General features: G+C 52.5%; 1 protein-coding gene across 1 annotated transcript; it reads left to right on the top strand.

Moving 5' to 3' along the window:
• Positions 1–9,114: 9,114 nt before the first annotated feature.
• Positions 9,115–12,855, top strand: V2A60_002641 (serine/threonine-protein kinase; the record flags this gene model as incomplete). The annotated part of the gene is made up of 2 exons (XM_083253989.1): positions 9,115–9,368; positions 9,549–12,855. The coding sequence occupies 2 exons, from the start codon at positions 9,115–9,117 to the stop codon at positions 12,853–12,855; spliced, it is 3,561 nt and encodes a 1,186-aa protein (XP_083110115.1).
• Positions 12,856–13,508: the final 653 nt, after the last annotated feature.

The following is a 13,508-nucleotide window of genomic DNA, read 5'->3' on the forward strand; positions in this document are numbered from 1 at the left end:
ATACAACGAGATTCAAAAAGTACAGAGTACATGTTTGACTCCCCCCCCCTGCCATCGCCAAGGCCAGGAGCACACCGGCGTCGTCGGCCGACGCCCAATCAAAAACCATCCCGGCACTCACACCAGCTCACCGGCCGGAGAGACTTTTTTTCTTTGGGATGGTTGTGTGTGGATGATGGCTGCCAAACCAGCGAGTCAAATGTTGAAATTTTTTGGAATCATGAGTGGCAAATGTTTCCGTGTCCCCTCTGTCTCTGTCTTTTCTGTCATCCCGTCACTTGTCTCTTGTCACTGTCTCTCTTGCAAAAAAAACGGCCTTCTTTCCGGTTAAAAGAAAGATAAAAATAGGTACTTATGGCGGGGCGAGGGGCGAGGCTGTATTGTGCGACAACGATAGAACCAGATATTTCGCCAGCCCAAGGCTCATGTTGTTTATTCCTCTTATATACTATTTTTTTTTCTTAATTTTTATGACGCCCATTTTTGCAGTCTCTCCCTCTCTTTGAATGAGTTACTACAGCACCACCGGGCTGAGACATATGACCAAATAGGGTTTTAAAAACCCCCTGCCCCCAAGCCCATCCATCTGGCCGGAGGACTTTGTCCGGTGGGGCGAACAATACAAAGATCAAAGTACCTCAGTAAGTATGTAGGTACTCTGGAAGAAGACGGAGGCGTAAGTAGCCCTTTTCTTTTGTCTTTTCTTTTCTCTTTCTTCTTCTTGTTTTCGCATCTTTTGTTTTTTTTTCCTCTTCCTCTGTTGTCTTGAGTACTGTCGCATATTGTCTTGAAGTTCCACCTTTATGTTTTTTCATCGTTTCTGGCCGGGAACAAAGAGGGAACAAGAGAGGAAAAAAAACTAAAAACTAAAATAAAACAAAATAGAATGTGAAAAATGGATCTACACATGCAACCCGCTCTCCCCCCCAGCCTTGTACACCTAAATATAATCTCCCCAGGTGCTGGCTGGGGGTGTTCTCATGTACTGATAAGTGGTTGGTGTCCCAAACTGCGCGCCTGAGACTTGACCTACGCAGTACCTACGGATCCATGTACATACATGCTCAGTTTTTCTCTCATGATTCAAAAAATCCTGTCTACGAGAGAGCAAGTTGAGGGCGCGGACCCCAGTTCTGGAATGCTCGTTTCTTGTTATTCCCCCACGGGGAGGAGGAGGCGGCGGGGTGGAGGGCGATTTCTATTTACGGGACGTCATTGGTAATCCCAATTCCAATCCCCGCCTCTTTCTCTCCTTTTTTCCCTTTACCTTTTTCTGTTTCTTTTTTCTTTTTTTCCTTTTTTCCTTTTCTGCTTTTCAGCTCCGCCCCCCCAGGTTTCTGAACCTAGACCTGCCAAAAGCAAAGCCAAACGGTGCATCTCCAGTGTGACATGAACATGTTCATGTAAACAACTACTCCCCCCCCTTGTTCTTCTTTTTTTTTTTTTTCATTATTCCTTTGGTAAAAAGTGATACATGCTCAGGCGAAAGAGAAAAGAAATCTTCTATAAACCAACCTGACAAATGAATATAGATATAAACTCATGCATCGTTGTTGGATTAAATGAGGCTAGACATCTTCTCCAGCCAAGGCAACGCAACCCCCCCCCCCTCGCGTGCCGAGTAACTTATCAAAAACCTGTCACCTGCTTCGGCCCGCTCCTGGCTTCTGGTCTGGTACCTTGCATGACCTGGGGGGGCAGACGAGGCCAAGAGCGCAAAAAACATAGGCTAGGGGTGGCTAGGTAAGTACCAGTACCAAGGCAGCGAGTGATTGTGCCAAGGTATTCAACGCGGTGCTTCGAAATGCCCTCACACGGCCGGCCGAGTTTAAAAAAAATCTATACTCAAAGTGCTGGCTCTTCTGCTCCTTGTTTTTCCCCTTCTCTCTCTCTCTCTCTCTCTCTCTCTCTCTCTCTCTCTCTCTCTCTCTTCCTCTCTCCGCAGTCTTCTTCTGGTTACTCGAAACTGTCATTTTCACGCACACACACACAAGTCTTCTTGTTACCAACACAAAACCAAGCATTACCACTTCTGTATTATTATCCAACGTGCATAACATCCTCGGTGGTTAACGTGCAAGCTTCCCTCCGCCTCGCTTGCGGGTTTTGGCCACGGAGGAGAGACAAGGAAAGGCGAAAAACCAAAGGGGGGGGGGGGGGGGGCCCGGCTTTCCACGGCATGTAAAACTCGTCGTCGCCATTGTTTTTTTCTTGGCCTGCATCAACCTTCAACAAGACTTGAAGCACAAAGCAAAGAGTGCCCCCCCCCCCCTGTAGGAGGCTAACAAGTAGGAGCTCATCATCCCACGCACACGGAGCGCAGCCGGCTCACCAAGACGCTCTACGAATAGAAAAGAAGGGGCAAAAAAAAAGTGATCTATCAGATTTCAGCCGACGGCCAAAGATACATTGTTACTGCCTGCCTATGCCGCCGTCCCGCGCCACCTCAGCCGTTGTGACCTAAACTCGCCCCTGGTCTCATTTACAAGAGCTACTTACACCTTTTCTACTTACTACTATGGCTCGCCGCCGCCGACTTGGTCACATTTGCTGGGGACAAGGTGACCGGACCATTGATGATTCAAGGCTAAAATGAAAACGAGTTGCGTCGAGTTTGCTCTCTTCGCCGCCGTGAAAATCAACCTCTGCTGCCAATTTGCCATGTACTTCCATCGCATGACGACTTCCTCATTGTTACCTGGCAAGACATTGGAAAACCATGACATTGCCTGCAACATCGATTTCTCTCTCCAGGAGCAAATCCGCAACCTGGCCATGGGCCGCAGATCGGCATTTCTACTCCGTACGGATTTCTTCGGCGTCATTTATAATTTATACAATAGTCGTGCATCACAAGCCCAGTTGACCGAAACAGTAAGCGTCTTGGCATGCACGCCTGGCATACGGCGCCTATGCCTTCGTATTATTACCATCCTGCGAGCCCCGAAAGGTTTGGTGGGCAGTAGGACAGACCTGGGCTGTTATAGTTAGTCAAAGGAGGAAGAGGGAGCAGGCGGGCGGCAGGCACGCGGGCACGCGGGCTAGTGTTTGTGGTGACGACAATGCCGTGCCGTTTCATGTGGGCAATGAACCCATTTACTTGCTCGGTATGAGGAAGCCCACCCCGAGGACATGGTCGACAAAGTACGGAGTACTTACTTCACAACTAATAGTACACGCAGCCTTGTGTCGACGGCTTGCCCATGCTTCCCAAAGTATACCAGATTGCCAGAGCATCTAAGTATTAGGTGCTGATCAGGACAGGGATATCAGCTTGGCTTGGGTCGGCTTCTTGTCAAACAGAGACTGTTGGTAAGCGAGGCGCCGCCTTCCCTGGCAACCTGGTTGCCTGGGGACGACTAGTAGGAATCGGGCTGGGCTGCTGTCTTCTTCTTTTTCTGAGACGATTTCGATTTTAGTTACATGATGCCCCAAACGTGTGCATCCGGCCCAGACTCAAACGTAAAACAGGGACGCGGAAAAGGCTAGTGTCGCAAAGCTAACGGCGCAGTGACGTAGCTACTGATAAGGAAGGGCGTGGCGTGTCTAGCATTTCCTCGCAAGATCCTGTCGGTGAAATTAAAACCATGCAAGGGAATTAGACTGACTGTGTGTCTGTGTGTGCGTGTGTGTTGCGTGCGTGTGAAAAGAAAAGAAAAAGCCGCATTCGATGCAAGCCATTCATCAGGCAGGATCGTGTGCATCCCCCATGGATGGCGCTGCAACGGTGGCGTCGGGCTTTTTCATTTCCCTCTGCGTACGGATCACGGACCGTTACTGTGACAAGCAAGGGGGTGACAGAAAAAGCGAGCGCTCAAAGTATAGTAACAAAGCTTTCTATAGTAATAACTATTAATATACTTATTAATAAAATATTTTAAAAATACTATAGTGAATTTCAGTATCTAATTATGACTAGATCTAAATTTTATACTTACATCACTTTTTAATAATTAATAATAAATCTTTAAAAAACTTCAATTTTTTGCTGAGCGCTCGCTTTTTATGTCACCCCCATGACAAGGTATGTACATACTCACCTTTGCCTCGTAAGCAAGGAATCAAGGCCTAGATTACGGTTAGCTTCCGTATGACGGAGCGCTAGACGTTCCAGCTTTGCAGTGATGCGCAGACCGAGTTTACCAGAAAGGAGGACGCGATAATACACAGCTTACACAATAGCGTGTCCATCGGCAAGAGGCGAGAGGACTTGGCACCTCTATGCGGGCAGTCGAGCGTGGGCGCACAATACTCGAGAACCCTTGTCGTATACAAGGAGATGCGCCATGTTTCTGGTGTACCGGTCACTTTTGGTCTCTGTCTGTTTTCTGACAAGTCACGTCTTGATGCACGAAGCGTCCCGACGTACTGATATTACCCATGGGTTTGGATTGACAATCAATGTACATCATATGGGCAAGATAAACACCCTGCTGATAACGATCCGCGCACAGTCTTGTCCAACGCGTGCACATGTCAAGACTTGCCTCGTGTTGCACAAGATGCACTTATCCTATTCTTCCGTCCGTGGTCACTGGTTCGGGAGGCCGAGTAAGCGGCCTTCACTCGGCATCGTGAACAAGGAGCGTCGATGGTGGGGACGGCATGGCACTTACGGAGTAAGTAGCAAGGCACGGAATGCCCATACACTCTCGCAAACCAGTTGCATGAGGGCATCGATAATAAGGTGTTTTTTTATTGGCAGCGCCCGCCCATGGCTGCCGCGTCGTCACGGCTTGGGCCAGGCCGGGGTTTCGGCGCCGCTCGAGGCTCCCATAGTCGTCTGTCCTGGCCGTGTAGCGTGGTATTTTGAGCCACACCTAGTTCAGTGACAGGAGCAAAGGAGGTAAGAAGAGGGCTCGAGAAACAGGGACCTGCGTGCCCCCTCTCCCCACGTACCAGGAGCTGGGAGGATGGATGCATCGTCAAGACCCCTGCACTTGGGCCCAACTCACACCTCGCTAGTTACTCGGTAGCGCAGACCAGTTTGTCCGTAATAAAAGCTGGGCCCACGATAGCTCGGCAGCGGGAAGAGCACAGGCCATTATTGCTGGGTTCCCTAGCCTGGCAATCGAGTTGAGCGAGTTTTTGCATTAGCAGCAAGAATGCATGCTGTCTAGGTCGTGGGAATGTACGGAGTACGGCTTATGGCTACGTCAGAGGCAGAGCGTGCGTTGCCGAGCCGCACTGCAACACCTGCATGGCGCATCGCAGCGGTGACTTTTGGCGGAACCCTTTTGCAACCAGCGATAGGGCTCGAGTGAGCATTTCGACTTTGACTAATTGAAAAGGCGGAGGAAGAGTAGCTGTTGCGCTTGCACGGCAAGCTGGGGCATGGGAATGGATGCCCAACATGCAACGTGGTGAAGCGCAGGGGCGGACGACCCAATCGTACGAGGGTACGTGGGCTACGTGGATTGGGGCGCGCTCAACCTTTTGCTCACTCCGGGCCTAAATCTCACGATGCCGATTCTAGACGGCGGGATTGCCCGGGCGCGTGCGGGAACCAGCCTGCTTCTGGCCTGTTCCCCCGCCAGTCTGTGTGCGCCAACGCATGCATGCCCACCGCCGAGAATGGGCTAGAGCCGGGGACCAGAAGAAAGAAGACTAGAGAGAGAGAGAGAAAAGAGGAAAAGGTAGTAAGCCGACGAGATCGGACGCAGGGCGTGTGCATTTGCATATGGCCGATGGTAGGACAGCTTTGAACCAGACTCGTGAGAGTTGACATAAACGTGGTACCAGCGGTACTTGCAGCTGTACTTGGACTTGCTGCTCTGGGCATACTGAGAATTGACTTATTTTGGTCTTACTCAGTAGATGCGTGGCTGGGGCGGACAAGGGTCGAGTGATTTGGCGAGTCGAGGGCATATGCTGTCTTGGATAGGAATTGCTTTTGCGAATAATGGATTACGTCTAAAAGACCATCTTTCAAGGGCACGATAGGACATCGATTTTGAATCAATTGTGTGTCGGGCAGGGTCGTGTCTCAGCCGACCTGTTGTTGGAATTTGGTGTGCGCCACACAAGGGGTTTGGTGTTCTGTCAAGGCTGCAGGTGCAAGTGAAAAAAAAAAGGCGGGGAGGCGTCCTGGTATGGGCAGCGGCGCCGGAAAGAGAATCTGGGTTTGAATTCTCGTCGTGTCAGGCAAGCACTCGGTAGCTTGGTAGGGTTTCTTTTGTTGGGCGCCAACAGGTCCCCGGCTGCAGGATGCAGGCGGCCTGGGAGCGGACGAATGGTACCGTCGCCGAGATGTGGTGCTGCATGACGGAGGAGCAGGAAAAGCGGCGAATGGTTGGAATGGAAGAAAGAGAGGCATGATGGATGGCGATGGGTCGCTAGTTGCCGAGACGTGCTGCGAGAATTGGTGTTGCTATTTGTTGGCGAGAGCTGGCGGCCAAGGTGCTCGTCTGCCTTGTCAACCTGTTGGCAGTGCTCAGGGCCTGCAACTTGGCAGTAAAAGGTAAGTACTGAGTTGATGTCGAATTTGATTAAATCAATGTGGCGTCGTGATTGTCTGTAATGGACAAGAGAGTTTGGAGATGGACGGGACCGAAAGGAGCAAACGGTCCATGGTCCATGTTGATGGGACGGAATGGGATGGGATGGGATGAAGGTGGAGGTCGAGGCTTGGAGGTTCCTCACTTGGTAGAGGCAGGGCGAAGCGCCGCCGTTTGGTGGCGGCATGGTGAGCGGTTGAAAAGACGGGTACCTGTGTCTTGAGCCGATTTTTGCGTCATCTACAAGTACTTGGCTAGCGGAAAACTTGACTTGTCAGTTGTGTAAGTAAATAATCTTGGGTAACTTGAACAGCTTGAATAAGTAAGTACTCAGCTTGGATATCTTGAACACCTTGAACACCTTGAACACCTCGGATACTTAAGTTAGTACCTAGCTTGGGGTGCTTGAGGCGCGAGTGCGGCGTGTTGGGTCGTAGCTGATCGGTACCTCGAGGTACCACCAAAGTCGAATCGTCGCACTGCCAGGAAGAGCGCGGGCGCACGGGCTCTTGTGCTCTTCGTCTGGCTGCAGCAGGGGTTGGTGCAGGTGGGCAAGGGTTTTTGGTGGACGATACTGATAAGGCCCAGAAGCAAAGCCACTGACTGAACCGACCGACGGACGACTCTGGCCGTGCTGCCGCGGCCGTGTTTACCAAATTTCCAGAGGAAATCTGCTCGGTACGTACTGCTTACAGATAGGTAGGTACAGAGGTAACTTAAGTAAATACCGGAGGTAGATTATCGGCATATTACTCAGTAGTACTTAGACAGCACGTCACCTACTCACCATCAGTAATATCAGTACTATCAGTACTGAGTATTGAGTACGGAGCACTGTAGGAGTAGGTAGGCCTGCATGTAGGTCCCGATATGCCCATGTATGTACTTGCAAAGCCAAAAAAGCCCAGCGGACCATCGAGCATCCATCCCCCTGTGAAAGTAACACTGTAACACTGTTGCAGTGGTGTTGCAGGGGCCCCGCCCGGGATCCACCGCGATACCACTCTGTGGGGATCCATTGGTGGCGCTCGATGACGGCTGTGAGTGGCTGATGGTGAGTTTTGTGGCTGCCGACCCCTGTACTGATTGGCATGTACGGAGACTGGGTGAGTACTCAGTAACTGATACTTGCTCAGGTTGGAGCATCTGCTGAGATGATGAGTACGGAAAACTTTCGGTGGCTTGTACGGAGCACTGCCGGTACTCAGTACTTAGATAAGTGCATATTTAGGTACCAAGTCCTCTGGAACCACCTGTCCACGAGCCGGGTCGATGCTGATGACTTGAACCGGCTAGGCTTGAAAGCATGGTGATGGCACTGATGGCCGACCGGCGCCGTCTTGGCGTGCAGCCCACTCGCACTAAGCGAACAAGCTACTTATCGGGGTGTCGGGCTCAGTACTCCGTATGTAATGTATCAGTAGTCGCTTTCCGACCTGCTGCTATCCAGCGCCCAGTAGTCAAATGGAGGGCGTCGTCTCGTACGAAATAGTGACCATGTCCACGAGACCGTGTGGGTGACCTGATGGCACTGTGTGCATGGCTGCGTCTTTGTCGCCCGTGTGCCGTCTTTTATTGGTCTGCATTTCTTATCAGTGACGCCGTTGCCGCACTGCTTCGCACGGTGGACCTCGACTGTTTTCTCTTCTTGTTTCCCATCCCCCGCCACAACACCACCACCGCCGCCACCTTTAATTAGTGAAGAAAGCAGGTACTTACTTAGCCAAGTAAGTACCTATTCTGCTGAGTACGGTGCCTTGTACATAATTTGTCTTCTTTTACAGTAATCAACATTACTCTCGCTCCCCTCTACCAAGGTGCAAGGTACTGTCCATGACCTTGCGCTCTATTTCCGTCTTTGGCCATTTGACCATCTAAAACGTAATCACAACTCACCCTATACCGGACAACTGTATCAGCACAGGCTGTACTTGGTTGCTTGGGTACTGATAAGTACCTACTTAGGATGCTGCTAGGTTGGCACCTCCCCTCCCTATGACCGGGGTGGTACCTGGATACTTGCAGCGCCCCGGCCACTGAAGCATCCACTGCAACATCCACTGCACTGCATCGCCAAGTCCAATTTTCAGTGCTATTCCACGCTAAATCCAGCACACCCTAGTGTCCAGGCCGCCTAACCCCAGCCTGCCCAGGTACCTTAGTACTACCTAACAGGTAAGTTCCCAACTTAAGTACCTTAGACTTCCAAGCTCCTCTCTGCAAGGTTACCTACCTACCTATCTACTAGGCAAGGTACCTCCGTCCTCGACCACAATCCCACTCGGCCAAAACCACCAAACATCCCGCCTTTTCCGCCCTCTTTCTCCCCTCCCAACTTTTTTCTCCCACCACCTCATACCAATCTCTTCATCATCCCCCTCCTTCCTCACCACGACAGCAACCGACTTTCACGACCCTGTACGATATCGACTGAAGATTCGCATTTCGATTCACGCTACTTATTCTTTTTTCTTCTATTGTATATCATGTCCCCCTAAAGTCCTCGTCTTCGGACGTTTTCGCGACTCTGGTTACCTTCCCGCCCTGCCCCTCGCCCGGCCGCAAGATCAACCAGAATGTCGACTCGAGCCTCTCTCCCGACCACCCCCAATCCATAATGATGGAACCACCAAACAACTCCGCCGAGCCGCCTCTGTGGGCTCACGACAAGTCATCCGCGAGCGCCCTGGCCCAGTCCGCCTCGATGCCCTTGCGCACCGCCAGCAGCACGCCTGTTTCCTCCCCGGGCCTCTTCAGTCCTACGCCTTCACGCCACATCTTCCATGCCTCGTCCATGTCCGAGAGCAATACCCCAGCGCCTCCACCTGGAGGTCCTTTTCTGCATCCGTTGCAGACGCACAAAGTCAGAGAGTAAGTTGTCTCTTCGCCCCTCTGCGGCTCTGCGGCTCTGTGGTTCTGCCACTGCCCTTCTCCGACGCTCAACGTCGCCGCACGCCACCACCAGGCTCGCGGCGCATCAAGCCCACCGTTACACGCAATGTAGTGTACCCCTCATCCACGCCTGCTGACTCCTTTCCCCCTCTTTCGCAGAACCCACAAGGCTCTCATCGACAATGACAACATCACTGGTCGTAAGGTGATCAATCAGTATGAAGTCATTGAAGAAATTGGCCGTGGCATGCACGGCAAGGTTAAGCTTGCCCGCAACCTCGAGACCGGCGAAAATGTCGCCATCAAAATTATTCCCCGATTCTCCAAGAAGCGTCGCCTAGGCAAGGTCACCGCCATGTCCCCCGAAGACAAGACCAAGAAGGAAATTGCCATCCTCAAAAAGATCCGCCATCCCAACGTCGTCGCCCTGCTCGAAATCATCGACGACCCTGAGCTCAAAAAGATCTACATGGTCCTTGAGCATGTCGAGCTTGGCGAGGTTGTTTGGCGCAAAAAGGGTCTCCCCCACGTCTGCCTCTACGAGCGTCGTCGAGCCGAGCGCGAGATGCGTGGCGAGGCCCCCTCACAGCAGGAGATCCAGTACGACGAGATGCTCGAGCGCCGCCAGGCCATCAAGGAGATGAAGCGCGCACGCATGGCCCAAAACTACGGCGGCCCCGCCAACTTCTGGAGTGTCGAGCATGGCGCTGCCGATGAGTTGAGCAGTGCTTCGTGGTCACGCATCTCCTCCAGGGAAGAGTTCGACCTGTCCTCGAGCCACCACTCCCGCTCCGCCTCTCCGACCTCATTCCAATGCCAATCACGCAGACCATCTGCCGCCTCCTTCTCCGTCGCTGGTCCGACCGAGTTGAGCGAGGAAGTCTACTGGGAGGATAACATCGTCACGCCCGGTCCTCTCACTGCCGATGTTGATCCTGTCGCTGCCATCGATGGCTTGGACGAAGACGGCTCTCGCTTCCGCCGTCGCTCTCCTAGTATGGCAGACTCCATCATTTCTCACATGTCTTCCATAGACTACAACCCTCACGTTCACGATCCCTTTGCCGACGACTACTCATACGTTCCCTGCTTCACATTTGACCAGGCTCGCTCTGCATTCCAAGACACTGTTCTCGGCTTGGAATACCTCCACTACCAAGGCGTCGTCCACCGAGATATCAAACCCGCCAATTTGCTTTGGAGCAGAAATCATCGTGTCAAAATTTCCGATTTTGGCGTGTCGTACTTTGGCCGTCCCATCCGCGATGGCGAGCCCGACGAGCCCGTCTCCGAGTCCGAAGCCAAGGACTTTGACAACGACCTCGAGCTTGCCAAGACGGTTGGCACACCCGCCTTCTTCGCCCCCGAGCTCTGCTACACCGACGTCGACAAGGAACAGCCCAAGGTCTCGGAGCAGATTGATGTCTGGTCTCTTGGTGTGACCCTTTACTGCCTCATCTTTGCCCGCATCCCTTTCCTGGCTGAGGATGAGTTCCAGATGTTCAGGAAAATTGCAACCGAGGATGTGTATATCCCCCGACGCAGATTGGCCCCCGTCCATCCATCTACCTCGCCTGCCGGAACCTCGCTCTACAAACGTCAAAACAGCCGACCCTATCGTGACGACAATGATGTCGTCTATGAAGACGTCGACAATCTTTTGTACGATTTGTTGCGTCAGATGCTCACCAAAAATCCCGAAAAGCGTATTCGCCTTAGAGATATCAAGCGACACCCTTGGGTTGTGCAGGGCCTTGCCAACCCTCGTGTTTGGGCCGAGGAGACGGACCCTGCCCGACCTCTCGGCGGGCACAAGATTCAGGTTGACGAGAAGGACATGTCTGCCGCTGTCGTTCCCCTCACCTTCCTTGAACGTGCAAGGTCTGCTGTCAAGAAGGCTGTCGGCAAGGTAATCCATCCCCTAGGCGAGCGAAGTGACAGTAGAACTCGCAGGCGCGCCGACAGCTCTGCTGCAAGCTCGACTGGAGACAACTACTACAGGAGTATGCCTACCACACCTCACTACAACGTCGACAGGCGCTCCATCTTCCTGCCCGATGATTATCTTGGCTCACGACACATCCCACCTTCCGTCGACCACTCCGTTGCCGCATCTGGTACCGTTGGTGCGCACCAGTCGGACGCCGGCCACGGTTCGCGTGCCTCGTTGCTGACGGGACCAGACTTGAACCGCTCCGGCTCTGGTCTATCCGAGGCATTCGCCCATGATTCGCCACCTACTGTAGGTCGCGGCTGGCACCGCGCTACAGCGTCACAGAGCAAACTTGGCAATCACTTCTTGAGCCTATCTCCCGTGCTTGCTGAGCCTGCCAAGATCCACACGCTCACCAATGAAGCTTCGACTGCTGGGGTGGACGGCAGACAGAAGGTTGGTCTGTTCAACAGTGTCGATAAGCGGGCCACGGCTCAAGTTGGCCTGAGCCGGCCCATTGTTTCTGGTGGCAGCCATCCTGGGGCTGCGAATATCCTAGTCAGGGGACCAGTTGACCAGGAAAAGACGAGTATCAGCGCATACACCTCTCCCTTGTCATCTTCACCTGTGACTTTTCCTAGCTATCGCAACGCTCACCCCAAGTCGGATCCCGACTTTCAAGCTCGCCGTGAAGTGGGGTTCATTGAGCAAATTGATTCGATGGATGACTTGGCTTCGCAAGCCGACTCTACAAAGGCGCTGGCGTCCAGCCCCGAGTCCTCAATCGCCGCGCACTTGGACATGGCTGGACGCAGAGTGGACGTGTTGAGCAATGCTCCGCCGCCGGCCAAGCCCCGACCCATCTCATTGCAGCAGGTCGGCTATACCGCCCACCACAAGGACAGTGCCGAAGCCACTGTCAAGTCTGCCAGCACCGACTCGATGGAAGTCATCGCCACGCCCCTCACAAGCCCAAGTGAAACGACCAGCCCGGTGGGTACCGCCCCTACAAGCAAGGGCACTTCGGAAAAGATCCTGGCTTTCCAGTCTGATCCGTCGCTTCCCGCCTTGCTGAGCAATGCGAGCTCTGTTTCTGCGGATATGGAAGGCGAGCTTCTCGGCAAGCCTGGAGTAGTCCACAACCAGGTGCCTCTTCCTGGGATGTGTGAGCCGCTAGCTCCCGAATCGCTGGGCAAAGCGGACGATGGTTACGCAGCTGAGCAGCCTGTATTTAGTAACCCTCCCGCCATGGAGAGCGGGCCGCTTGCTGTGCAGCTTGACCGGAGCAGACCGCAGAGTCCCGTGCAGCCGGTGGCTGACGAGCAGGATACTGTCGAGTACCCAGATGATGAAGACGGCAGTGACGACGGTTTCTGGCTGATGACCAAGGCGAAAAGAAAGACGCTCAGCCCAGCGCCGCGCCGACGGCCTTTTGAGGCTAGACGCCGCGATACCAACCTCAGCAACATTAGCGTTGCCAGTGACGAGACGGCGAAGCGCGTCGTGTTGCACCCTGACGATGCTGGAGTATAAACAGCAATTTACGAATACGTTTCGCTGTGTGTGAACAATGAATTGAACGAAGACACATGACATGGTCTCACGAGCACAACGCATGCATGCTCACTCGACGAACAAACGCGCCATTCTGTTGACTGTGTCAAGCACAATTCTATTTATTTTACGTTTTTTCTTCTGACAATCATGTTGCTGTCAGATGAGAGTGATTACAGGTACAATTTCCTACTCGAAGGGGATAATTTTTTCTTGTTATTATATGGGATATGATGATGGCAGCTTTTGAAGCCTTCTTTCTTCGCATTGGGTGGAATATTTATTGCATCTTCAGTCCTGGGACCAGGCCTCTTCCTCCCCTTTTTTTTATTTTTGGATTTATTGCTCCGCGAGTTTTGTTCCGTTTCGGCATCCTTTTGTGCTGATATCTCTCATAAAGATTGGGAAATACCCCTCTGGGCGGTGTGGATTATGTCTGCTTTGAAAGCCATGAACAATGGTTTGGCTTTTTTTTTTTCGGCCTCGTTTTTCTTTTATTTACATGATATCATTCTGTGGAGCAGAGCTCTCCAACCCTGCGGCGCGCGCTGTACAATCAAGAACACTCGACACCGAAGCATCTGTATAGACGGAATGTTTTCTATATAGGGAGGTTAATCTGATAAACAAGA

The sequence above is a fragment of the Cordyceps javanica genome, chromosome 2, assembly GCF_051103115.1.
Source record: "Cordyceps javanica chromosome 2, complete sequence".
Classification (NCBI taxonomy): Eukaryota; Fungi; Ascomycota; class Sordariomycetes; order Hypocreales; family Cordycipitaceae; genus Cordyceps; species Cordyceps javanica.